The sequence below is a fragment of the Mauremys mutica genome, chromosome 4 (assembly GCF_020497125.1).
Source record: "Mauremys mutica isolate MM-2020 ecotype Southern chromosome 4, ASM2049712v1, whole genome shotgun sequence".
NCBI lineage: Eukaryota > Metazoa > Chordata > Testudines > Geoemydidae > Mauremys > Mauremys mutica.
The window spans coordinates 150,594,224-150,618,581 of NC_059075.1; the positions used below are offsets into that span (position 1 = coordinate 150,594,224).

The 24,358-nt window shown below is 54.0% G+C and overlaps 2 protein-coding genes across 3 annotated transcripts in view; one reads left to right on the forward strand and one right to left on the reverse strand.

The window, feature by feature from the left end:
* Positions 1-15,012, reverse strand: part of LOC123369116 (zinc finger protein 850-like) — a 23,961-nt gene extending 8,949 nt beyond the window's left edge. Inside the window, exons 1-5 of the mRNA XM_045014477.1 lie at positions 14,825-15,012; positions 13,849-13,954; positions 12,253-13,272; positions 6,123-6,883; positions 500-683 (exon numbers count right to left, since the gene is read on the reverse strand). Coding sequence (XP_044870412.1) covers positions 500-683; positions 6,123-6,883; positions 12,253-13,272; positions 13,849-13,954; positions 14,825-14,935 — 2,182 coding nt within the window. The 5' untranslated portion in view covers positions 14,936-15,012. The remainder of the gene's footprint in view (positions 1-499; positions 684-6,122; positions 6,884-12,252; positions 13,273-13,848; positions 13,955-14,824) is intronic.
* On the forward strand, positions 14,972-22,772 carry LOC123368318 (zinc finger protein OZF-like). 2 transcript variants are annotated; one of them, XM_045013044.1, is made up of 5 exons: positions 14,972-15,122; positions 15,573-15,643; positions 15,825-15,951; positions 16,510-16,623; positions 17,209-22,772. In XM_045013044.1, exons 1-5 carry the CDS (start codon positions 14,990-14,992, stop codon positions 18,318-18,320), a joined length of 1,557 nt encoding a protein of 518 aa, XP_044868979.1. In that variant the 5' UTR covers positions 14,972-14,989; the 3' UTR covers positions 18,321-22,772. The 2 variants fall into 2 exon arrangements, with proteins under 2 accessions (XP_044868979.1, XP_044868981.1); XM_045013046.1 differs by having other exon boundaries at positions 17,212-22,772.
* Positions 22,773-24,358: the final 1,586 nt, after the last annotated feature.

A 24,358-nucleotide genomic window follows, 5' to 3' on the forward strand; every position in this document is an offset into this window, starting at 1 on the left:
TGCACACACTTCTTCTCCTCCCTGTGTGGATGGAAAGAGAACTTGGGTGATGGATGTGTGTGTATGGGAGGGGACAATGTTCAGGGAGATTAGGGTGACCAGATGTCCCGATTTTATAGGGACAGTCTGGATTTTTGGGTCTTTTTCTTATATAGGCTCCTATTACTCCCCCACTTCCATCCTGATTTTTCACACTTGCTGTCTGGTCACCCTAAGGGAGATGCTGCTGCTCAGGGAGGGCAGGGGATTGCGGAGATTTAGGGATCTCTTGGAGACAGGGGAGGGGTCTCCAGCTGTTGCTGGTGGGGACTGAGAGGCAGAGCTCAGCACTTGGGGGTGTGGGAGGGGCAGCTGGCCCCACTGCCTCTATCCTATGGGGTGGTGGGGTTCCGGGGGCAGTTCCCTCAGGAACCTAAGGGGGTGGGGAGGAATCCTGAACCGAAGCCTCCCCCGGGGGCACCTCCGATCCCCCTGATCCCCAAGGGCAGCCGCTGCTCACCCAGCGAGATTGAGGTCTTGTCATTCTCCTGCATGACGTCCCTGCAGAGCGGCCTCGGCGTCTCCTCCAAAAGCCCCCCAGGGGGACCCACCAGGGAGCGCCGGCTGCTCCAGCCCCAGTCCCCAGGGCTGCTGGGGCAGGAACTAAGGGGGTGGGAACGGGCTGGGGCTGGGAGCCTGTCCCACGTTTAGTGCAGTCCCCCTTGCAGGGGACTCTGGGAAATGGAGTCTCCCTTTGCAATGCACCATGGGCAGGGTTGGTCATTTACTGAGGTGTGGGGGAGATTTCAGAGCCACCGTCTGCTGCATATTCATGATCAGGGTGGAGAGCTGTGTCCTTAACTGTGGGAGCATGGGAGGGGCCGGCCTGGCAGGGGACTGGTTAGTGTGCAGGACACTGATCTCCAACCTGTTTACGCCCAAGATCACTTTTTGAATTTAAAGGCAACCCAGGATCTATTCCCACCCCTTCCCCAAAGCCCCACCCCACTGGCTCTCCCCCACCCTCACTCACTTTCACTGGGCTGGAGCAGGGGATAAATGGTGTGGGAGGGGGTGTGGGCTCTGGGCTGGGGGGTTTGCAGTGTGGGAGGGGTGTTTGGATTGAGCCAGGGGTTGGGGTGCAGGAGGGGGTGAGGGTGCAAGCTCTCGGAGGGAGTTTGGGTGCAGCAGGGGGCTCTGGTCTGAGGCAGAGTATTGGGGTGCAGGAAGGGGTACAGCATGTTGGCTCTGGGATGGGGGTCAGGGCTGGGGCAGGGGGTGGGGTTGCAGGAGGAGGTATAGGGTGCTGGCTCTGGGCGGGGGTCAGGGCTGGAGTGGGTGGTTGGGTTGCAGGAGGGGTTATAGGGTGCTGGGTCAGAGTGTTGAGTGCATGAGGGGGTGGGTGTGCTGGCTCTGGGAGGGGGGGTCAGGGCTGGGGTTTGAGGTGCAGGAGGGAGAATGGGGTGTTGGCTCCAGGAGGGGGCTCAGGGCTGGTTTGGGGGTGCTGGCTCCAGGAGGGGGCTCAGGGCTGGTTTGGGGGTGCTGGCTCAGGGCTGGGGCTTGGGGTGCTGGCTCCAGGAGGGGGCTCAGGGCTGGTTTGGGGGTGCTGGCTTTGAGAGGGGGCTCAGGGCTGGGGCTTGGGGTGCAGGAGGGGGTTTGGGGGTGCTGGCTCCAGGAGGGGCTGGGGGTTGGGGTGCAGCCTCCCACCGGGTATCATTTACCTCCGGCAGCTCCTGTTTGGCGATGCAGTGTGGTTGTCGCTAAGGCAGGCTCCCTACTTACTCTGGCCCCACACCACTCCCCCACTCCCAAGAGGGATCAACATGCCCTGCAGCCCCTGTGGGTTGGGGAGTGAGGGTGAAGGAGCTGGGGGCTCCTGTCTCTTCTATCTTTCCGGTCAAGGGTAGGGGCCCAGGCAGGGACAGATGCATCCTGGAGGTGAATGCCTGGCTGCGAAGATGGTGTCGCCAGGAGGGCTTCAGCTTCCTTGACCACAGATGCTGTTCCAGGAAGAAGGGCTGCTAAGCAGAGATGGAGTTCACCTATCAAGGAAGGGGAAGAGCATATTTGGCTAGAGACTGGCTAACCAAGTGAGGAGGGTTTTAAACTAGGTTTGAAGCTGTCAGGTGACCAAAGCCCACGGGTAAATAAAAAACATGGAGACCTGGGAGAAGGTTTGGGATTTGGGGGGAGCATGGGCTTTTACAGGAGGGATAAGGAAGAGACAAGGCAGAACTGGAGCGGGGGAAATCAAATCAGTATCTTAGATGTCTGTATATGAATGCAAGAAGTATGGGGAATAAGCAGGAAGAACTCAAAATGCTAGTAAATAAACACAACTATGACATAGTTGGCATCACAGAGACTTGGTGGGATAATACACATGAGTGGAATATTGGTATAGAAGGGTACAGCTTGCTCAGGAAGACTAGGCGGGGAAAAATGGGAGGATGTGTTGCCTTATGTAGTAAAAATGTATACGCTTGGACTGCGGTTGAGATAGAAATAAGAGATAGACTTGATGAAATTCTCTGGGTAAAGGATAAAAGGGGTAAAAAAACAAGGGTGAGGTCATGGTAGGGGTCTACTACAGACCACCTAACCAGGAAGAAGAGGTGGATGAGGCTTTTTTTAAACAACTAACAAAAACATCCAAAGCACAGGACTTGGTGGTGATGGGGGACTTCAACTACCCAGACATCTTTTGGGAAAATAACACAGCAGGGCACAGATTATCCAATAAATTATTGGAATGTATTGGAAGCAATTTTTTATTTCAGAACGTGGAGACAGCTACCAGGGGAGATGCTGGTCTAGATTTGATTTTTGACAAATAGAGAGGAACTGGTTGAGAATTTGAAAGTGGAAGGCAGCTTGGGTGAAAGTGATCATGAAATGGTAGAGTTCATGATTCTAAGGAATGGTAGGAGGGAGAACAGCACAATAAAGACAATGGATTTCAAGAAGGCAGCCTTTAGAAAAATCAGGGAGTTGGTAGGTAAGATCCCATGGGAAGCAAGTCTAAGGGGAAAAATAATAGAAGATGGTTGGCAGTTTTTCAAAGAGACGTTATTAAGGGCATGAGAACATAAGAACGGCCATACTGGGTCAGACCAAAGGTCCATCTAGCCCAGTATCCTTGTCGGCCAACAGTGGCCAATGCCAGGTGCCCCAGAGGGAGTGAAACTAACAGGTAATGATCAAGTGATCTGTCTCCCACCATCCATCTCCACCCTCTGACAACCAGAGTCTAGGGACACCATTCCTTACCCATCCTGGCTAATAGCACAATGGGCACAAGAGCAAACTATCCCATTGTGTAGGAAAGATAGGAAGGATGGCAAGAGACCACCTTGGCTTAACCAAGAGATCTTCAATGATCTAAAAATCAAGAGTCCTACAGAAAGTGGAAACTCGGTCAAATTACAAAGAATGAAGATAAACAAATAACACAAGTATGTAGGGACAAAATTAGAAAAAGCCAAGGAGATCAAACTAGCTAGGGACATAAAAGGTAACAAGAAAACATTCCACAAATATGTTAGGAGCAAGAGGAAGACCAAGGACAGGTAGGCCCATTACTCAATGAGGGGGAGAAATAATAACAGAAAATGTGGAAATGCCAGAGGTGCTTACTGATGCTTCCCCAATATGATTCCCCCCACATCCTGTGTTGGTGCAGCACCTGCATAATGGGGTATTGACTCATGACTGGGGCTCCTAGATGCTACTATAATACATCTGTGACACTGCAACCCATATTCTTCTTAGAGATATTGTTATAGGAATATGGCATAACTAAGGTATGTTTTATGCAAGATGGGTCATGTGAGGTATCATTGGAAAGGTTATGATGTACTGAGTGATTATCCTGTTTGTATGCATGTATCATTTCTGTATCTGAAGTTATGAATGTTGACTATAACAATTACAACTGTGTTTACACCTGGGGAACGCCCACCAGACAGTAGGCAATCAGCCTGGATGGGCCGTTAGGGAGAACAACAGGACTCTGAAGATGCTAATCTCCTACCTTCCTAAGAAGCTTCCTGGGATGCTGCTTTGACACTGCAGGGTCATGTGATCATTGTCACCTGGAGTAGGTCATCTTGGCCTGCTAGTATTTTTCCACTAATAGGGGCTAGGGACCAAACTGGGAAACAAAAAGGATTCCCACCATATGTAAATATATATTCCCGCCATATGTAAATCCTATTTACGGCAGGGAAGTGAGTTAATCTTGGTCGGTTCTTCACTGATACCCCGCCCAGGATGACTGCTGAAAACACCTACATGTGATTGGGGGAAGAAAGTACTGGACCCAGGCTAGAAGGTGTCTGGCCTGTGAATGGAATATGTGGAGTTCTAAGCTGCAAGAAAGAGACGTTCTGAAAGTTCAAGAAACTCTGCAACCTGCTTAAAACAACATTTAGGGTGAGAAATTACTGCTTGTAGCCAGTTTCTTTAGTGTATTAAGCTTAGTTTGCGTGTTTGTTTTATTTGCTCAGTAATCTCATAGACTTTAAGGTCAGAAGAGACCATTATGATCTCCTCCTCCTGCACAACGCAGGCCACAGAATCTCACCACCGACTCCTGTAACAAACCCTGACCTATGTCTGAGGTATTGAAATCCTCAGCTTGTGGTTTAAAGACTTCAAGGTGCAGAGAATCCTCCAGCAAGTGACCCATGCTTTGATCTGTTTGCTAGCCCTTATAATCGCTTACAATCTATCCTTCGTAGGTAATAAACTTGTGTTTGTTTTCTCCAGTTTGTGCATTTCATAACTGGGGGGCAAAAAGCTGTGCAGATCTTCCTCCCCATTGAGGGAGGGGGTGATTTTCATGAGCTTACGCTGTACAGTTGTCTGTGCAGCATAAGACAAGACAATTTTGGGTTTACACTGCAGAGGGGTGTGCTCTTGAATGCTGGGCAATCCCCGAGCTGAGCTGTCCCATGCAGAGCTGAACTCAGCATCTGTGTCTTTCTGCAGCTGGGTGTGGCCCTACCTGGGTGTGTGCTGGAAGAGGCTTGAGGACCTGGCTCAGCAGGACAGGATGAGGGAGCCCAGGCTGGCAGAACAGGCGGGCTCAGTGATACCTCAGTAAAATCAGGTGTTGCCCTGGAAGGGGGAGGGAGCAACCCGTCACAATACCTAATAACGTACAGCACTAAGCCCAGTGTGCTCCTGGTGCCTGACCAAGGCTCCTGATCAAAGTCTCCTCTTCTGTAGTTCTGCTGGAGACCTCCTGGGAGGCCCCAGGGACGTGGGGTGGGAGCGGGGAGTGAAGGGCTCTGACATATCGCTCATTTCAGCTCCTGAAGTGACCTACATTCTATGCTAGGGGGTCCCACACTTTGTTTCCGAGTGATTCCTGCAGCCAGCCCAGAACTTCTGGTGGTGCTAGAGCAGAGCTTTTACAGTCATCCTGGCTTGGTGTAAAGACTCCAAGTGAATCCACCACATCCCTCAGTGAGTTGTTCCAGTGGTTAATTTCCCCCACTGCTAGAAATTCACACATTCTTTCCAGTCTGAATTTGTCTCCCTTCAGCTTCCTGCCATTGGATCTCATTTAGCCTTTGGCTGCTACTCTGAAGAATCTTCTGATATCAGAATTCTCCTCCCCATGTAGGTACTGGGATCCAGTCATCGACTCATCTTCTCTTGGATAAGCTAAATAGATCAAACCTCTTTAGTGGCTCACTACAAAGAAGGTTTCCCAGACCTCACATTGTTCTTGTGGCTCTTTTCTGAACCCTTTCTAATTTGTCAACACCCTTTCTGAAGGGTGCATTCCAGAACTGGACGCAGTCTCCTCCAATGGTCTCCCCAATGCCGCATACAGAGGTGATACCCCCTCTCCGTTGTTACTCAATATTCCCCAGTTTATAGATCGAAGAATCATGTTACCCTCTTAGCTAGAGCATGACACTGGGAGCTGATGGTCAACCACCAGGACCTATTCAGAGTCACTGTGTCCCAGGATATAGTCCTTCACCCAGTAAATGCAAAATACATTCCTGAATGTACAGCATTGCATTTGGTTGTGTTAAAACACATCTTGTTGAGATGATCCCAATTCTCCAAGTGATCCTGGTTGGTCTGTAGAACTGCTACAGAGAGTCATCAATCACTGCCCCCTACCTAATGTGGACTCTCTGGTGTCTCTTCAGCTGGGAGCTCCGTAGGAAGCTCTTCCAGCACTGGGAGCATCTGTAGGGTCGCTCCCCCGTGTGGATCCGCTGATGCCGGATCAGGAGGGAGCTCTGGCTGAAGCACTTTCCACACTCAGGGCATTTGTATGGTCGTTCTCCCGTATGGCTGATCTGGTGGCGTCTGAGGCTTGAGCTCTGGCTGAAGCTCCTCCCGCATTCAGGGCATTTATAAGGTTTCTCATCCCAGTGGATCCTGCGATGGGTGAAGAGGTTGGAGCTAAGGTTGAAGCTCTTCCCGCAAACCAGACACTTGTAAGGCCTCTCACCTGTGTGGATCCGCTGGTGTCGGATCAGGGCCGAGCTCACCCCAAAAGCCTTCCCGCACTCCCCACACTTGTAGGGTCTCTCGTCCATGTGGATGCGCTGGTGCTGGGCCAAGAGGGAGCTGTGGCCAAAGCTCTTCCCGCAGTTGGCACAGCTGTAGGGTCGCTCCACCCAGTGGATGCGCTGGTGCTGGAGAAGGTTGGAGCTCACACCAAAGCTCTTCCCGCAGTCAGGGCATTTGTAGGGTCGCTCCCCAGTGTGGCTGATCTGGTGCTGGACAAGCTGGGAGCTGAAGTGGAAGCTCTTCCCGCACTGGGCACATTTGTGGGATCTCTCCCCCGTGTGGCTCCTGCGATGGCGGCTCAAGTTCGAGCTCAGGCTGTAGCTTTTGTTGCACTCGTGGCATTTGTAGGGTTTCTCTGCTGGGATGGAGGCCAGCTGGGCGAGATCATTAGGTCTCTGCCCCGGGGGGGCTCCCTGCTGTTGTCCTACCCCGCAGGCATCATCTCCCTGCTTGGGACAGTGGGACGTCCCATGCAGCTTTGCTCCCGCAGGGCCTTCCTGCTTGGAGTTGTCCTCCTCTGTCCCGGCACCTGCTGGGAGAGAGAGAGAATCCAGCCAGGGGTCGGGGTGAGAAGGGATAACAAAGGGGTTTGTCACTGAGCAGGAAACATGAGGGTAAGAAGCAACCCCCAAAAAATCCTTCCCTGAGGGGAGAGGAGGGACCGGGGTTGCCCCAACATCCCAGCTGAGCCTTTAGAGAAAGGCTGGGGGAGGGGAGGGCTCCTGCCTGGGGGTGGGATCCGGCAGTGACACCTGCCATGAGAACAGGGACCTGCTGGGGACGATACAGAGCGAGTGGAGACAGAACTGGGGGGCTCCCGCTGGCTTGGCTGGGATCCCACCTGTTCCCTTCACTCCCAGCCGGTGTCGCTCACTCCTCACCTGGGCGGGCGCCTCTGGGGATCTCCCTTCCCGGGGAGCCCTGGAGATCCGGGCCCCTCGGCTCTGCCCCCGGCTCCATGCGGGGGATCGCGGCCGGGGAAGGAAACAGGCGAGACGGGGCTCGGTGAGATGATCTCCCCCGAGGGCTAAGAGCGGACAACGCGCCCGGGCTTTAATACCAAGCCCCGGTACCCCTCGCCCCCGTCCCTGCTGCCCTCGAGCGGGCTGGGCTGGGGGCACCGTGCGGGGCTCAGCTGCACAGACCCCCCCCCGCAAGTTGGGGGCGGGTCTCCCCGCCTTCCTCCGGGCAGCGATTTCCTGCCTCTGCTGCTGTTTCTCTCCGTCCCCTGCCCCCCCCCCGCTCACAAGCGATCCCCCCCGAGCGGGGCTGCAGACGGGGCCTCGCCCTGCGCACACCCGGGCCGGGAGCGGGGCTCGGGACCCAGGTGTCCGGGATGCTGCCGGGACAGGAAGGTCCCGGGGCTATCCCAGCCCCGCTCATCCCGGCTCCGCTCTAGTCCTGGGCGCTTCCAATCTCTATGGTTTTAACCCAGGGATTTTCCGGATACAAGTAGCAGGCAAAGGCTCCTAACGTGGAGAGACTGGGCTGGCCAGATCTGGGAGCCCCTGGGGAAGACACTGCAGGCTAGAGCAGCGTGGGGAGCAATGGGGTGCCCTCTCCCTAGGGGATGTGCCCAGGGAGGGGTACCAGGCGGTAGATTTCCCTGAGGGCGCTGGTCCAGTCTTTCTCTCTCTAGAGATTGGAGAAAACGGATGGAATCCGCATTAGGGGCTCCCTGGGGTTCGGGGTCCCGTGTCTCAGTTAAAGTGCTCTTGTCCCACCGCGGGGTGAAACCCAGCTTGAGCGAACAGCTTCTCCGGGTCCACGCTGCCTAACGCCCCCCGAGAGTAACCTCTGCAGGAGGAAATCAGCTGCTTGTAGGAGACGGTCCATTGCGGATGGAATGTTGGGGGTCTAGCCGTTCCATGGGGGTTGGGGGGGGGTTGAGGTCTGGAGTACTCCAGATGAGGCCTCACCAATGCCGAATAGACTGGAATGATCACGTCCCTTGATCTGCTGGCAATGCCCCTACTAGTACAGCCCAAAATGGTGTTAGCCTTCTTGGCAAGAAGGGCACACTGTCGACTCATATCCAGCTTCTCGTCCACTGTAACCCGTAGGTCCTTTTCTGCAGAACTGCTGCCCAGCCATTCTGTCCCTAGTCTGTAGCAGTGCATGGGATTCTTCCATCCTAAGTGCAGGACTCTGCACTTGTCCTTGTTGAACCTCATCAGGGTCTTTTGGCCCAATCCTCTAATTTGTCTAGGTTCTTTTGTATCCTATCCCTCCCCTCCAGCGTATCTACCACTCCTCCCAGTTTAGTGTCATCTGCAAACTTGCTGAGAGTGCAGTCCACGCCATCCTCCAGATCATTAATGAAGATATTGAACAAAACTGGAAGGTTTGTTTTCTGGAGCTTCCAAGGCAGTTGGGCATGTTGTGGTTTGGCAGCTCTGTGGCAGTTGGGTGGGAGGCTGGGGCCTGAGGTGGACAAGGGGTCACAGGTGTGAGGTAAATACCTCAGTCACTGACCCTGGAGGGAGCTGACAAGGCAGAAATGTCTCAGGGATTCATGGCCCCTGCTGTCACAGAGCTCACAATTTGGTGAGGACTGTGGTCTAGCGCACACCTGTCTGTTCCTATCAGGCTGAGACCCAACTCATTCCACACTAGGCCTAATGAACACAGCAAATGAGATTCACACACTAAGGTCCTGGCCCGTATCCCATTCCCCACCCCCCTGAGTCATCCAGTCCCACTGCACTGGGGCTGGATTGGAGCTGGCTCCCCTAGAGGGGGAAGGCCTCGTATCCCATTCCCCACCCACTCCTCTGCCATGAGGTTGCTTGGAGCCCCATAGAAGGGAAAGGCTGCATGTCCCATTCCCTGACCTGAGAACAGAGGGGATAGTTCCTGTCTGTATAATCCAGGAGAGGCTCTTTTGGCTCATCTGTGGGTCCCTCAATCCTGGAGAGATATAGACAGATGCAGGGAGCCTAGGGCAGAGCAACAGACATGATCAGAGGCTGCAGGGACCACTTTACAAGGGGAGAATAAAGGAACCAGCTCAGCAGGGGCTGAGTGGGGGATCTGCAAAAGAGGGTGGTGCTGGGATCTGTAGGTTTGAATCCCAGTCTGGGGGCCTTTGTCTCCACTTCCCTTGGTTCAGGAACAGAGGAAATTCCCAGCTCCCTGGTCATGACAACTGCAGAGAGAGCTCCAAACCCTGACACTTCTATTGTCAAAAGAAGTTAAAGGATGAGCTATCAAGCCCCATCCCACTTTTCATGGCCTCTTGTAGAAAAATGCCACAGACTCAGTGGGGTTGAGGCTGGAGAGATGAGAGATGTGTAAACTACAGGTTTTAGCTATTTCTGTGGAAAGAGCAAGGTTTGAAATGATAACACACAGTCTTTTCCTCTCAGGTGTGCCTTAAGCATCAGAGTTTATTGGAAAGAGACAAATGTAAAAACAACCAACCAACCATTCAATGGGACCCAGTCAGCATGCCACTCCCACTCCCATCAAAGTGCTCATGTAGCAGAAGGCAGAATTTTGGTCAATACAGAATTATAATTTCACCAGGATCTGCACCTCCCATGGTCTAAGTTACAGTATCAATAGAACTTTAAAATCATGGAGCTGGATTGTGATCTCAGTGACCCTGGCGTAAATCCAGCAGCACCCCACTCAGTCACTGGAATCAGGCCTGGGTTCTGATCTCAGTCCCAGTGGTTTAAATCCAGAGTTATCCTGCTGACTTTCCTGGAGTCCTTCTGGATTTACTCTGGTGTGTGATCAGAATCAGGCCCTTTGAATTACTGGGTTTCTGTGTGAGAAACCTGTTATACCAGGACCGAGAGTAACTCACTAGCAGCATGGATAAAAAACAGATCAGAACCTTTGTGTGTTATCCAGCAATTGAACATGGCCCTTAACGGAACAAACAGACCAGAATTTTGTTAATAAGACCCATTAGAATCCAGCCCTTGCTCTATTGACATAATTGGGGTCACTCTGGATTTACACCAGGGACATTAAGATCAGAATCCAGCCCTAACTCCACTGACATCAGAGGGGTCGCACAGGATTTACATGGGTGTCATGAGATCAGAATCTGCCCTTAACGCTGATGCAGTCAGGGGTTACAGACATTGATCTAAAGATCCCACATCTTTTTATTTCATTTCCTTTTTATATTTTCCAGGAACAACAGCACCACCCAACATAATCAAGATAGACAGAATACCCCAGCATATCCCCTTCTTTCCCCCCAGGGCTGTATCCCAGGGTAGCTGGTCCCTGTGGATAGACTAAGTCCAGCCCCTCCTGGACAAGAGCAGGTGAGCTCAATCCAGCTAATTAAAGATGGGTGGGCTACATCTGGGCCGATAAAGGGCTGCTAGTAAGTGGCTAGAGGGAGGAAAGATTGAGACAGGCTGATCCCTGGAGTGGGAAAAACACACTGGAGTGGAGCTACTTCCTGTGGTGGGTCCCTGGAGCAAGAGGGGGCTCAGGGAAGAAGCCCTGCCACTGTGTAAAGCCACGGTACGCCCACGCCTCGAATACTGCATGTCGTCCTGATTGCCCCATCTCAAAAAGAGATGTTAAAAATGGAAAAGGTATAGAGAAGGGCCACAAAAATGATTAGTGGTATGGAACAGCTTCCATATGAGGGGAGATTAAAAAGCCTGGGAGTGTTCAGCTTGGAAAAGAGATGACTAAGGGTGGGGTAATACCTATCTCATAGAGCTGGAAGGGACCTTGAATGATCATTGAGTCTAGTCCTCTGCCTTCACAGCAGAATCAAGTACCAGTCCCCCCTCCCCCCTTTTTTTTGGCCCCAGATCCCTAAATGGCCCCCTCCAGGATTGAACTCACAACCCTGAGTTTAGCAGGCCAATACTCAAACCACTGAGCTATCCCTCACTAACCCTAGGATAGAAGTCTATAAAACCATGGTGTGGAGAAAGTGAATAAGGACATGTTATTTACTCCTTCACGTAACCCAGGAACCAGGGGTCACCCAATGAAATGAATAGGCAGCAGGTTTAAACAAACAGAAGGATATACTTCTTCACACATCTCACAGTCAACTGGTGGAACTCATTGCCAGGGGATGTTGTGAAGACCAAAAATATAACTAGGTTCAAAAAAGAATTAGCTAAGTTTAGGGAGGATCGGTAAATCAATAGCTATTAGCCAAGATGGTCAGAGATGCAATCCCAAGCTCTGGGTGTCCCTAAGCCTCTGACTGCCAGATGCTGGGACTGGATGACTGGGGATGGATCATTTGATAATTGCTCTGTTCTGTTCATTCCCTTTGAAGCACCTGGCATCAGCCACTGTCGGAAGACAGGATACTGGGCTAGATGGACCATGGTCTGACATAGTATGGCTGTTCTTATGTAGAGGTGTCTGAAACTGGGAAACTGCCAGGAACAGGGGTGCCCAAGACCCTGGGGTGGGGTGGCCCTGAAGCCTGGGGCCAAGATTGAGTTCTGTGTGCTAATCTCTGAAAGAAATAGACCTCCTTGAAAAGACTGGTTGTGGCAGGGCATGCTTCAGAGTTGGAGACAACGCCAGCACGCTGACACGCTGGCAAACCTTGAACAAGGAAGCCTTCTCCAAAGTGTCTGTTAAGCTGTGATGAACATGAGAATGTTTGTAAATACTTCGATGATTGATATGCACGCACACCTCAATTTCCTAGCCTATGATATACAGGCAGCAAGTCCCCTGCAGTCACGTCAATTTCCCCCCCTCTAGAATCCCCTCCCTGCTTGGTGTGGGTCCGCTGGTGTTTCATGAGGGCGGAGCTGTCTCTGAAGCCCTTCCCGCAGTCGGTGCATTTGTAGGGCCGCTCACCGGTGTGGGTGCGCCGGTGCTTGTTGAGGTTGGAGCTGTCGATGAAACGCTTCCCGCACTCGGTGCACTCGTAGGGCCGCTCGCCGCGGTGGATCCGCCGGTGCTGCATGAGCGATGAGCTCTGGTTGAAGGTTTTGCCACACTCGGGGCAGCTGTAGGGTCTCTCTCCGGTGTGGATGCGCCGGTGCTTGATGAGGTTGGAGCTCTGTCTGAAGCTTTTCCCGCAGTGGCCACATCTGTAAGGTTTCTCCCCAGTGTGGATGCGTCGGTGCTGGCTCAAGTTGGAACTGCTGCTGAAACTCTCGCCGCACTCAGCACAGCTGTAGGGCTTTTCACCTGTGTGGGTGCGGATGTGCTGAGCGAAGGAGCCAAAGCTGAAGCTCTTCCCGCACTCGCTGCAGATGAAGGGCTGCTCCCTGACGTGGGTGTGGTAATGCTTCACCAGGGTGTAATTGCGGTTGAAACTCTTCCCGCACTTGGTGCACCGGTAGGGCCGCTCGCCCGTGTGGATGCGCTGGTGCTGGAAGAGGTGGGAACTCCGGATGAAGCCCTTCCCACACTGGCCACACTTGTAGGGGCGCTCCCCGGTGTGGATGCGCTGGTGATCGATGAGGTTGTAGCTGAGGACAAAGCACTTCCCGCACTCAGTGCACTTGTAGGGCTTCTGGCCCGTGTGGGTGCGCTGGTGCTGGACCAGGTGGGAGCTCTGGCTGAAGCTCTTCCCGCAGTCCGAGCAGCTGTAGGGGCGCGCCTCAGCCTGGGTGTGGTTGTGCTCCGTCACCACCCTGATGTCCGTCTCATCTGCAGATATCACCTCTGTCTCCTGCTGCCGTCCAGCCCCACTGGCCTCTCCCTGCTCAGCGCTCCAGGACATCCCGCGAGGCTCCCTTCCTGCAGCCCCTTCCTGCTCGGGATTATCCTCCTCCATCCCAGCACCTACTAGGGAGAGAGGGAGAATCCAGGCAGGGCTCATCCCCTGTGCCAGGGAGACAGGGCACAAAAGGGAGCAGAAAATCTGAAGGGCAGGAAATGAATCCCCAGAAAGCCTTCCCCATGGGGGAGCGGAGGGGCTGGTTCTGCCCCAATGGCCCAGCTGAGCCCCCAGGGAGTGGCTGGGGGAGGGCCGGGCTCCTCCCAGGGGTCAGGCAGGGTGGGTGGGAGCTGGAAGTGATGCCTGCTTTGGGGACAGGGACCTTCTGGAGATGACACTGAGTGAGACCAGACAGAACTGTGGAGGGCTCCAGGCAGCTTTGCTGGGATCCCTTCACTCCTGTAAATTGCTAAACTAACCTAAATTATCTGATGCCAGTTTTGCCACTTCAAGGCTCCCCCAGCTTTGTGGCTCACTGACACCAGCCCTACGGGTTTGAGGTGCTGTTCTCTGGCCTGGGTTTGGCAGGACATCAGACTAGCTGACCAGAGCGGCCCCCTCTGGCCTTCCCCATCTATGGCTCTAGCATGCACCCCGGGGTGCTGGCAGTTAGTTCATGGAGAGTCCCCGAGCCTAGGCCACACCTGTGCAACTGACGGTCAGGGTCCCCCTTTCCTCGGCACCCTGGAGATCCTGGACACATGGCTCATCCCTGTGCTCCATCCCGGAGTCAGGGACCAGGAATCCTGCCTGCAGGGGAGCAAAGAGGGGAAGTCCTGGTTTGATAAATGACCATTAAACCCTTCAAAACTTCCCGAGGAGCTGGCTGCGTTGGGGAGACTCTGCTGGGCTCAGCTCCACAGACCCCCTCCCCGCTGCCCGAGGGTGTCTCTGGTGCCAGATGCAGTTCGGGGAGCCCCGAATCCCCCGATCCCCTCCTCCCTGCAGCCTCTTCCTCCAGACAGCGATTTCCTGCCCTCCTGCCGTTTCTCTCCCTTCGCGGGGCCGCCTCTCCCTGCGCCTCCGCTCACCGCCCGGCCAGGCCACCCCCTCGGCCTTCAGCAGGGACTCACCCCTGGGCACGCAGGGGGACGGGGGAAGCCGGCCTGGGAGGGACCCAGGTGTCCGGAGGCTGGGACAGGAAGGTCCCTGCGCTATTACAGCCTAAGCCAGCACCGGCTCCGCTCTGGGAAGCTGGGGTTGAATTTCTCTATTATATTAACACTAAACTCTCCAGTCTGCAGGAAATTATTTTTCCTCAAGTTCCTTCCATCCCTATTTCCTCAAGGACCCGGAGACCAATTCAGTTACTTGCCTGAGGCGATCTGGGCCATGGAACCCGGGAGTCCTGACGCCCAGCTCCGCCCCCGCTGTAATCCACTAGCCCCCACTCCTCCCATAGGGCAGGCTACAACCCAGCAGCCCTGGCGCCCACCCCCCCTGCTCTGTCCACTAGATGCCACTCAGCTCCCAGAAATGAGATCAGAACCCAGCCGTCCTGAGCTTTAGCCAATGTCATGTTGGCTCCCCACTTTCTCTTCAGGTTAGGTGGAAACGCCCCCTTTGAGGTGAAGCCTGTTAACTGAGAGGCTCCCAGATCATGAGTTCTTCATGGGTCACCTGGATAGCGCCAGGAGTGCTGCAGGCACAGGTGCAAGGCAGGTGCATACAGGGGAGGAGATAGCAGGGGCTGCGGGTTGGGAGTGAGGGGCTCTGGCAGGGCTCATTCATTCCCGGCTCTAACAGGATTGGCTCCGGATTACACGTGACGGCTGCAGAGGGGAAATGATCTCAGGCAAGATGGATCCTCCGAGCTCCCTGCTGGAGCCCGGTTCCCAGCCGGGGGATGGAGGCAGCCAGTTCCCCCGGGGCTCCCCGGACAAGCCGCTGCCGGAGCCCCGCGAGCGGCAGGACCTGGGTACGGCGGGGCGGGGGGCGGGGGCAGGGGCAGGGGCAGCAGGACTGAAATCCGGAGTTGCTGGAGCTACAGAGCTGGGCTCCGCGTGTGTGGCTGGACCAGACTCCGCGAGTGTTTGTGTCTCGTGCCCCACGCGAGCCCCCCGAGGCTGCCAGCGGGGTTCACACGCCCCAGATCCTGGGGGAGCAGCAGAGCGATGGCTCCGTGGGGCTGGGAGCTGTGCCAAGGGGGCTGGCGAGCCCAGCCGCTGCCCATGTGCCCCAGGATGAACATGGCCCCAGCAGGGCCCGCTGGCCCTTGTGCCAGCCACGGGTCTCCAGCAGAGCAGTTAGCTCCATAGGGGGCCATACTATGCCCTGGGCTGTGCCCTGGGCTCTGTGCCCTGGGCTCTGACCTCCCTGTCCCCGGGGGGCTGCGCCCTGGGCTCTGACCTCCCTGTCCCCCCCACAGATCGGCCTGCCCTGGGCGAGGAGGGGAGCGGCCCGGCACAGGAGCTGGTGGTCGCTGCGGCTGGCTACCAGGTGAGATGCGCAGCGGGATGTGCTATCGGAGAGGGATCTCTGCACCTGCCCCCTGGATCCTGCTGCACACACTCCCCCTTTGGGCTCTCCCAGCGGTGCCCCTCGCTGCCCACCCTCTGATCCAGTGCTGGGGGCCGTGGCTGGAGCAGCAGGTGCTGAGCGGGGTCCCTTCTGGTTCCAGGCGCCGGTGGGGTTCGAGGAGGTGGCCGTGTATTTCTCCTGGGAGGAGTGGGGGCTCCTGGACGAAGGGCAGAGGCAGCTCTACAGGGACGTCATGCAGGAGAATTACCAGACTCTGATCTCGCTGGGTGAGGCACTGCTGCCCCTCGGGGATCAGGAGCTGATGTAGCGGGGAGCCCAGGACAGCTTCGGCTCAGGGCTCTTCCCTGGCCCTGTAGATTTCTGGGGGATTGGCCCCTACCCCAAACCCCACAGGAGAGACTGTCACCCCCACAGCCCCTCACTGGAAGGAGATTCACAGGGGGTAGTTTGATCCCCTCCCCCAGAGATCTCCAGGGCACAGGTGGCTGCATTTCCTTGCTCTGGTTCCCACACGCACTGAATCCCTCTATCCCCCTCCCAAGGCAGCTCCATGCCCAGCAGGAGTTCTGCTCTCTCTGCAGGGCTAGGAACGGCCCAGCGACTCCCTGAGCCATTCGCCCCCTCACTGAGTGCTGAGATCCCTGACTCCCTTACAGGGGGCACGTCCCATCCCCCCAGGCATCACCCTGCCCCAAGGGTCCCTGTGAACATATCCCCCCAGCAGAGAACAGGGTCGGGGTTAAAACCAGGGCATGGGCTCTGCACCGAGCCCTCCAGGGAGACTTCACCAAGCGCCACCTCTCCTGCTTCCTTCCCCCGAGCAGGATTCCTCGTCCCTGTCCCGGCTGTGATCCCCTGGATGGAGCGAGGGGAAGAGCCGAGGGTCCCGGATATCCAGGGCTCCCAGGAAAGGGAGAACCTGATGGTCATTTGTACAGGTAAGAAAGGAGTGCTACTGGCCCAGAGACCCTCCACGAACTAACAGCCAGCACCCCGGGGTGCCATGCTAGAGCCATAGATGGGGAAGGCCAGAAGGGGCTGCTCTAGTCAGCTAGTCTGACGTCCTGCCAAACTGAGGCTGGAGAACTGCAGCCCAAACCCGTAGGGCTGGTGTCCGTGAGCCACAAAGCTGGGGGAGCCTTGAAGTGGCAAACTTGGCATCAGATAATTTAGGTTAATTTGGCAATTTACAGGAGTGAAGGGGTCCCAGAGAAGGCACCTGGAGCCCTCCACAGTCTGGACTCGCTCAATGTCATCTCCAGCAGGTCCCTGTCCTTGTGACAAATGTCACTCCCGGCTCTCGCCCACCCTTCCTGACCCCCTGGGTGGAACCCTGCCCTCCCCCAGCCATTCTCTGAGGACTCAGTCGGGCCATTGGGGCAGAACCAGCCTCTCTGCTCTCCTCTGGGGAAGGGTTTGAGGGGGATTCGTTTCCTGCTCTTCAGATTTTCTGCTCCCTGTTGTGCCCCCTCTCTCCCTGGCACAGGGGATGAGCCCTGCCTGGATTCTCCCTCTCTCCCCAGTAGGTGCTGGGATGGAGGAGGATAATCCCGAGCAGGAAGGGGCTGCAGGGAGGGAGCCTCGCGTGATGTCTCGGAGTGCTGAGCAGGGAGAGGCCAGCGGGGCTGGACGGCAGCAGGAGACAGAAGTGATATCTGCGGATGAGACGGACATCAGGGTGGTGACGGAGCACAACCACGCCCAGGCTGAGGCGCGCCCCTACAGCTGCTTGGACTGCGGGAAGAGCTTCAGCCAGAGCTCCCACCTGGTCCAGCACCAGCGCACTCACACGGGCCAGAAGCCCTACAAGTGCACCGAATGCGGGAAGAGCTTTGTCCTCAGATACAACCTCATCGATCATCAGCGCATCCACACTGGGGAGCGCCCCTACAAGTGCGGCCAGTGTGGAAAGGGCTTTATTCGGAGTTCCCACCTCTTCCAGCACCAGCGGATCCACACGGGCGAGCGGCCCTACCAGTGCACCAAGTGCGGGAAGAGTTTCAAATGCAGCTACACCCTGGTGAAGCATTACCACACCCACGTCGGGGAGCAGCCTTGCTTCTGCAGCGAGTGCGGGAAGAGCTTCAGCCTGGGATCCTTTGCCAAGCACGTCCGCACCCATACAGGTGAAAAGCCCTACAGCTGTGCTGAGTGTGGCGAGAGCTTCATAAGCAGTTCCAACTTGATCCAACATCGGCGCATCCACACTGGGGAGAAACCCTACAGCTGTGGCCACTGTGGGAAAAGCTTCAGCCAAAGCGCCAACCTCATCAAGCACCGGCGCATCCACACCGGAGAGAAACCCTACAGCTGCCCCGAGTGCAGCAAGACCTTCAGTCAGAGCTCGTCACTCATGCGGCACCGGCAGATCCACCGCAGAGACCAGCCTTACGAGTGCACCGAGTGTGGGAAGCGTTTTCGCTGCAACTCATCCCTGATGAACCACCAGCGCATCCACACCGGGGAGCGGCCCTACAAGTGCCCCGAGTGCGGGAAGGGTTTCATCAATAGGTCCAGACTCACCAACCACCGGCGCACCCACACTGGAGAGCGGCCCTACAAATGCACCGACTGCGGGAAGGGCTTTGGAGACAACTCCGCTCTCATGAAGCACCAGAGGACGCACACCAAGTAGACACTCAGCAGATGGAGACGGGGGCACCGGTGGCTCTTGAGAGGGTGAAATTGACATGTCCCGGGAACAGGGGCCACTACAGAGGAGAACATTGATGTGCCTTCCAGGGGGGCTGGGAGGGACAAGGGCACCTTTATAGAGAGTAAATTGGCTTCCTCTCTTCCCACCCCCATTGCTCAGCAAGACGTACCAATTCATCTCGGAAACCTTGGCTCCAATCCCTAATGCATGCCAGTGCCCTAGAAGCGTCCTCCCTCCCCCATTTCCAGTGGATCAAGGTTCTGATGGCCTCTGCAAAGATCCCAAAATGGCAGGAAGAGCTAAGGTAACTTGTCTAGCGTTGATTTGTAGAGAGGAAATAAGCAGACATAGTGTGGTATGGTGATTAGGGCTGGGAGTCAGGACTCCTGGGTTCGATCCTTAGAGAGGGGAATGGGGTCTAGGGCTGGTATCAGAGGGGGCTGGGAGAATCAGGACTCCTGGGTTCCAGCCCCAGCTCTGTCACTTAGCCTCTCTGTGCCTCTCTTTGTATAATGGGAATAATGATACCCAGCTTTTTTTCCACTGTGTTTTGAGATTCATAGATGAAAAGTGCTAATTATTCTTTATGTGGTGAGTAATTCTCTAAGCCAGAAGTGGCTCTCAGTTGACCTGCTTTGTTCATGCTCTGGGTTAGCTGTAGAGCATAGATCTCTAGGTTTTTTCTTAGTCTGGTTTGCAGTAATTAAGATCCACGATTGATGTCTCATTTCTCTCAACCAACCAGGAGAAGAAATTTAAGGAGATTCTGGAAAGGGAAATAAAACTGGGGATTGTGCCCTTCAATTATGCTACTTTATGATGCACAAAACAAAGCCTGGGGAAGGGGCAGAGGGAATCAGTCTGCTTGGGACGTTAGACATTTGGGAGTTGTATAACTTGGAAGTCTCTTGGGAAGACTGGAGAATTGGGTCTGATCAGTTAAACCTGACTGAACGTGGAGAATGGCTTTACAACATAAGTTAAGGCTAGGAGTTTTCAGTAGCACTCTTGGAGGACGTCCATTGTGAGAGATATCATAGAGGCCTAATTTTCAGGTGGAAGTGCTCAGCATTGTCTCAAAATTGGGCCCCCTTAGCCATTAATAGTTGGGCACTGACCGTCACCATTGAAAGTTTTGACACAAATTTTAACTATGAGGATTTTTCTCCAACATGCTCCTTGGATAACTGAGTTAGATAAGTGTCAACAAAGTGAGCCTATCAGATTCTTTGCCTGTGATAATATTTATATAATGCAAATGCCTATATCATGGCATCATGGAATACTCTGCTCACCACTGGGGCACCTGCTTGTGCCCGCAGTTGGGGAATAGCTCAGCCAGTCTCACACCCCTTCCTGAATGTGCTCGCTCCATCTCTCTCTTGGGACTCAATGGCTCCCTCTTCGTGGCTTGGCCCTTTGGCCAGGTCACTGTAGTTTTACCCTTCCGGGGGGGTTTGTGTACCCTTGTCTCTCTGTACCAGTCATCCCAGGCAGTCTTCCAGTTCGCTGCCCATCAGTGGAGCCATTTCCCTAGTGGCTGGTAGGAGAACCCAGGCCTGGCCTCTTCCAGCCCAGGGACCCTACATCCAGTGGCTAAGGCCTGCTGTGTCCCACACGACTGCTGTTTCCCTGGTCTGCTTCCTACATTGTCTCTGTCCAGCTTCTTTTCCATCCTCCTCCAGGTTTGCCTTTCCCTCTGGGCCAAGCTCCCTGCTCTCCCAAGCCCCACAGAGTGACTACAGACCTCCCTGCAGCCCCTTTCTGCCCTCAGCTACCTGGCTTTCTACAAGCCCTTCCTATTCCTGTCCAGGTGAGCGTCATCCTTTAATTAGTCCTCTCTGCTCCCTGGCTCCCCTCCAGGTGCAGCCTTGGTGGTTAATTGGTCCAACTAGCCACATTAAGCCCTTCAGAGGTGGTGTGGGGTGAATGCCCCATCAGATGTGGGTTTACAGGGTCTGTGCTACATCCCGGCCTTTAAACAGTCTCCTGGGAGTAACCCTTGTAGTGTGGCAGACCCTCGGGGACACACAGTTCCACCAGGGGAGGCCATGCGGCCTCTCCGACTCCAGGATTGGGCCTTCAGGCTCCAGCACCCCTGTTTGCCACCGGGAGCTCCTACAGCGAGTCCGACTGAGATCAGACTTCTGCAGAGACATTCTCCTCTCAAGGAGTGATGCAGCCCATTGCGTATTAGCCGTGAAGCTGAGCTCTTTCCTCCCTGCAGAGTGTCAGAGGAAGTTGCCTGCTGTTTCCAGACCCAGCAGCTAAGCGTTCTTGTTCAGTCACTGGGGCTCCCATTATGTCTTCCGGATCTTTCATTCAGGCGTGTTGATTCTTTTCTGCTCCTAAAGACACTTTGGTACCATCTCAGACAGTCCACCTGCCATTCTGCCAGCCCTCGTTTCCTGTTCTACTCAGTGTGTAGCCGTACAAAGTGCACGGGGAAACTGACTCACATATGGATCATAAAAATATTACCAACATTCCCATGTACATCACAGCATAACAGACACCCTGGAGAAAAATCTTCTTTGTTAAAAGTTCACCAAGCCTTTGCCTTGGGAGTTCTGTTAAGCTCTTGAGCTTCCTCACCTGATGCTTCATAAGGAAATAAAATAAGATCACACATTCCTAGTGGTTCTGCGGTTTATTCTTTAAACCTTAGAGCTTCCCCCCAGCCCTATTGTATTTCTACAGGCAAAGCTGTCGCTGGAGTTTGGTGGAGATATGCCTGCAAGGCAGAATTCTTTATAAAAAACTCAACAGCCCGGTGGAACTATCTATACGTAAGTAAAGGCAGAGAAGGTCATTCGTCTGGTCTTGGAGCTGTGTAGGTTAGAGACGGGATTCAACAAGTCAGGACTTCTGGGTTTTCTTCCCATCTCTGATAGTGGAAAAGTGTAGAGTGGATTAGAGCAGGGGAGGCTGGGAGTTAGGATGCCTGGGCTGTATCCATGGCTCTTGGAGGGAAGTGGGGTCTATTGGTTGCAGCAGAGGCAGCCATGGAAATCTAGATATCTGTGTTCTGTTCTTTGCAAAATAATGGCACTCGCTGGCCCTGTGCCAAGTACCCTCAACAACCAGAGACTTGCCAGGCACAGATTGTGCACAGCAGCCAGAAGCAGGTGCCCAACCCTAGGCGGGGGCAGTTTTTAAGTCTGCGGCAGGGCTGCATGGAGAATCGACTTAACACCAGGACTTTTTAGAACAACAAGCTTGCAGCAAGATGTGGCATGGAAAAGCTGTGATTGAAGAAAGGGGTGAGAGGGGGAAGGAGGAGGGAAAGAAAATGGCTAAGATTTTTTCCAAACTGGCTAGTTATTTTGGGGGTGCTCAGTCTGAGACTGATTTTTTCAGAGTGCGTTCTGGGGAATCACTTTCCTTGTAAGGGGGTCTCCCCCATTTTGAGTCCCCTAAAAACTGAGACACTGAATCACTCGCTGCTTTTGACAGTGGTGCCACTGAATCTTCAAAGTAACTAGCTAGAATCCCTGCTCTCTGCTTAGCCAGCAGGGCCGGCTCCAGGCACCAGCAAAGGAAGCAGGTGCCTGGGGCGGCCAATAGAAAGGGGCAGCACGTCCGTCTGTTGTTGGGGCAGTAGGTCCGGGGTGGCAGTGGCGGCACTTCAGCGGCAACTCAATCGTTCCGCTTCAGTCTTTAGCGGCAATTCGGTGGCGGGCCTTTCACTCCCTATCTTCCTCTTCGGCAGCTCTTTGGCAGTAGCTCGATTGGGTTTTCCTTTTTTTTCCCTTTTTTTCTTCCCCTCCCGCAACTTGGGGCAGCGAAAAAGGTGGAGCTGGCCCTGTTAGTCAGGTCTTCCACCCATCCTCCATCCTCTCTTAAGTGTTTGCTCTTTTGATTCACATGGGGAAGTGTTTTCTAAAACCAAAGGAAACCCAGATTGTTTTAGAGAAGTGACCGCTGTTAAAATGCCCCTTTAAAGTGACATTTTTTTTTTTAGCCTTGGTTTTTTGTTCTGTTTTGTTTTTTCTTTTTGAGAGGAGGGTGTGCGTATTTTAATTTGGGAATCTTTATAAACATGGGGAGGGGGGAAGTAGAGGGATTGGCATGATTTACTCTTAACAGGAAAGATCTTTTTCCTGCAACTTCACAGGACGTTATAATCCAGAGAGATTTCTCCCGCAGTTTCATCAGATTTTATAACACAGATCTCGCTCCAATTATTTCAGTCAATGTCATGATGAGTTGAGAGAGACTTAATGAAGGAAATCTACTGATAGAGGGATTGGGGCCCTTTCACTAAGTAGCTTTTAAGGGAGAGCTGTTTAGATTAATTCAAATATTTTTCTGTAGGGCTGATTTTAATACTTTATCAATTTTTTTTAACTAGTGATATTTTTCTATCCATGTAGTGAGCTTCCTGTAGTTAGAGCTAAGAGATGAAAATAAATATTTGGATCTAAAAGATGGGGTTTGTGTGTGTGTTTTTTCTTTGTGGTCTATGGAATCCAGACAATCACAGCTGTGTGGAAATAAGTCTGTGGAGGTGGGGGTTCTGTGCAGGTGAACTGAGCTAAGACAGGTCACAAGTGAAGGGTGGGAGTTCAGAGGCCTGTGTGAAGGATTTGAATCCCAGTGCCTGGATTGCTGCAGGGTAAGAAATGGTGTGATACCGGAGAGATTCTCCAGGCTCCATTTGGTATCCCTAGCTTGCATTTTGAATATGCAGAGGTCATTCCACCATTAGAAGTTGCAGGTCACATGATACATCATTGCTGAAAATAGGCCAAAAAGTCAAAAGTTCAGCTGAAGGAAAAAAAAAAGATAGACCACAAGGTCGAAAGCTTGAGTTCAGCTGTGGGGGAAAAACCCAACAGAAAACCACAGAACTGGCAGAAACAGATGCAGCAAAACTCTGTGGTAAAAAACTCATGATCAGCATGTGTAGTAAAGACCTGCTCGCTGACAGGTCAGTATAAAAGGCAGCTAGAATGGTTGGGAGAGGAATTAGGAGACCAGCCGCTGGGAAAAGGGGGTCAGCGAGATAGCCAGAATGGGGAAATTAATAGGAGTCCTTGCAAAGAACAGCAGAAATTCTGGAGATGCTAAGTGTGGAAGCAGCTGTTACAATATGAAACCAGAGACCAAAGGGGTAGGTTACCTGCTGCAAAGCTGCTTTGAAGGTTACTAAAGTATGAGGAAACTGTACCTACAGCTCCCCCACCCCCCCAGCAGATAGAACAGGGAGGCTGGGCACTTCTGGTTTCTCCAGTGTCAGCATATGCTCCTGCTGGCTTAATGTCACATTTAGATCAGGATACCTGGGGAAGACCCACAATCTAAATTCCCTCTAAGCTGTGGGGCTGTGCAGCCGACTGTTAAGTCCAGCTCAGGGGTACAGGGAGGAGAGACATCTCTTCCCTGCTGGCCCCAGCATGTACCTGCCATGGCAGGGAGAGGCCCCCCTTCCTGGCACTGGCGGTAGAGTAGACCTGCCCTGGACATGCTGCGGCTGGGGGAGAGGAGCCCTTCCCTCGGCCTGGCCCAGCCCCACTGGAGCTGCTGTGGCTGGGGAGAGGTGCCTCGCCCGAAGCTGTTGCAGCAAGAGAGGGCGGGGGGGAGTCCTCCCGACCTCAGCCCTGGGGAAGCCTGAACCCCAAACTGCTCATCCCTGGCCCCAAGCCCTGCACCCCAGTGCTCTGCCCCAGCTCTGAGCCCCCTCCTGTATCCCTCATCCCTGGCCCTACCCCAGAGCCCTCATCCCTCCCACATTCTGAACCCCTTGGCCCCACCCCCACCACATGAATGTTGTTATGTGAACCAATATGAAGGTGATGTGTCACACATTACTTCCATATTGGTGCACATAACAAAATTCTGTCTCCCCAGAGCTGAGCTGCCTGGGACTGGTGCAGAAGCCTGGCCATTCTCAGCCAGGTGGAGGGGGAGACAATGCGGAGGGCTTGGCTGAGCCCCTCCAGGCAAGTGCATCTTGAGGGATCCCGGCTAGGGCAGGCTCTGGCCTGGCTGATTGCACCACTCCTGAGGGGACG

Bases quoted from the DNA above. Each gene is read 5' to 3' on its own strand.
- LOC123368318 (XM_045013044.1), top strand. From the start codon at position 14,990: ATGATCTCAGGCAAGATGGATCCTCCGAGCTCCCTGCTGGAGCCCGGT. The intron at 15,123-15,572 runs GTACGGCGGGGC...TCCCCCCCACAG, and splicing joins CCGCGAGCGGCAGGACCTGG to ATCGGCCTGCCCTGGGCGAG. The intron at 15,952-16,509 runs GTGAGGCACTGC...TCCCCCGAGCAG, and splicing joins CCAGACTCTGATCTCGCTGG to GATTCCTCGTCCCTGTCCCG.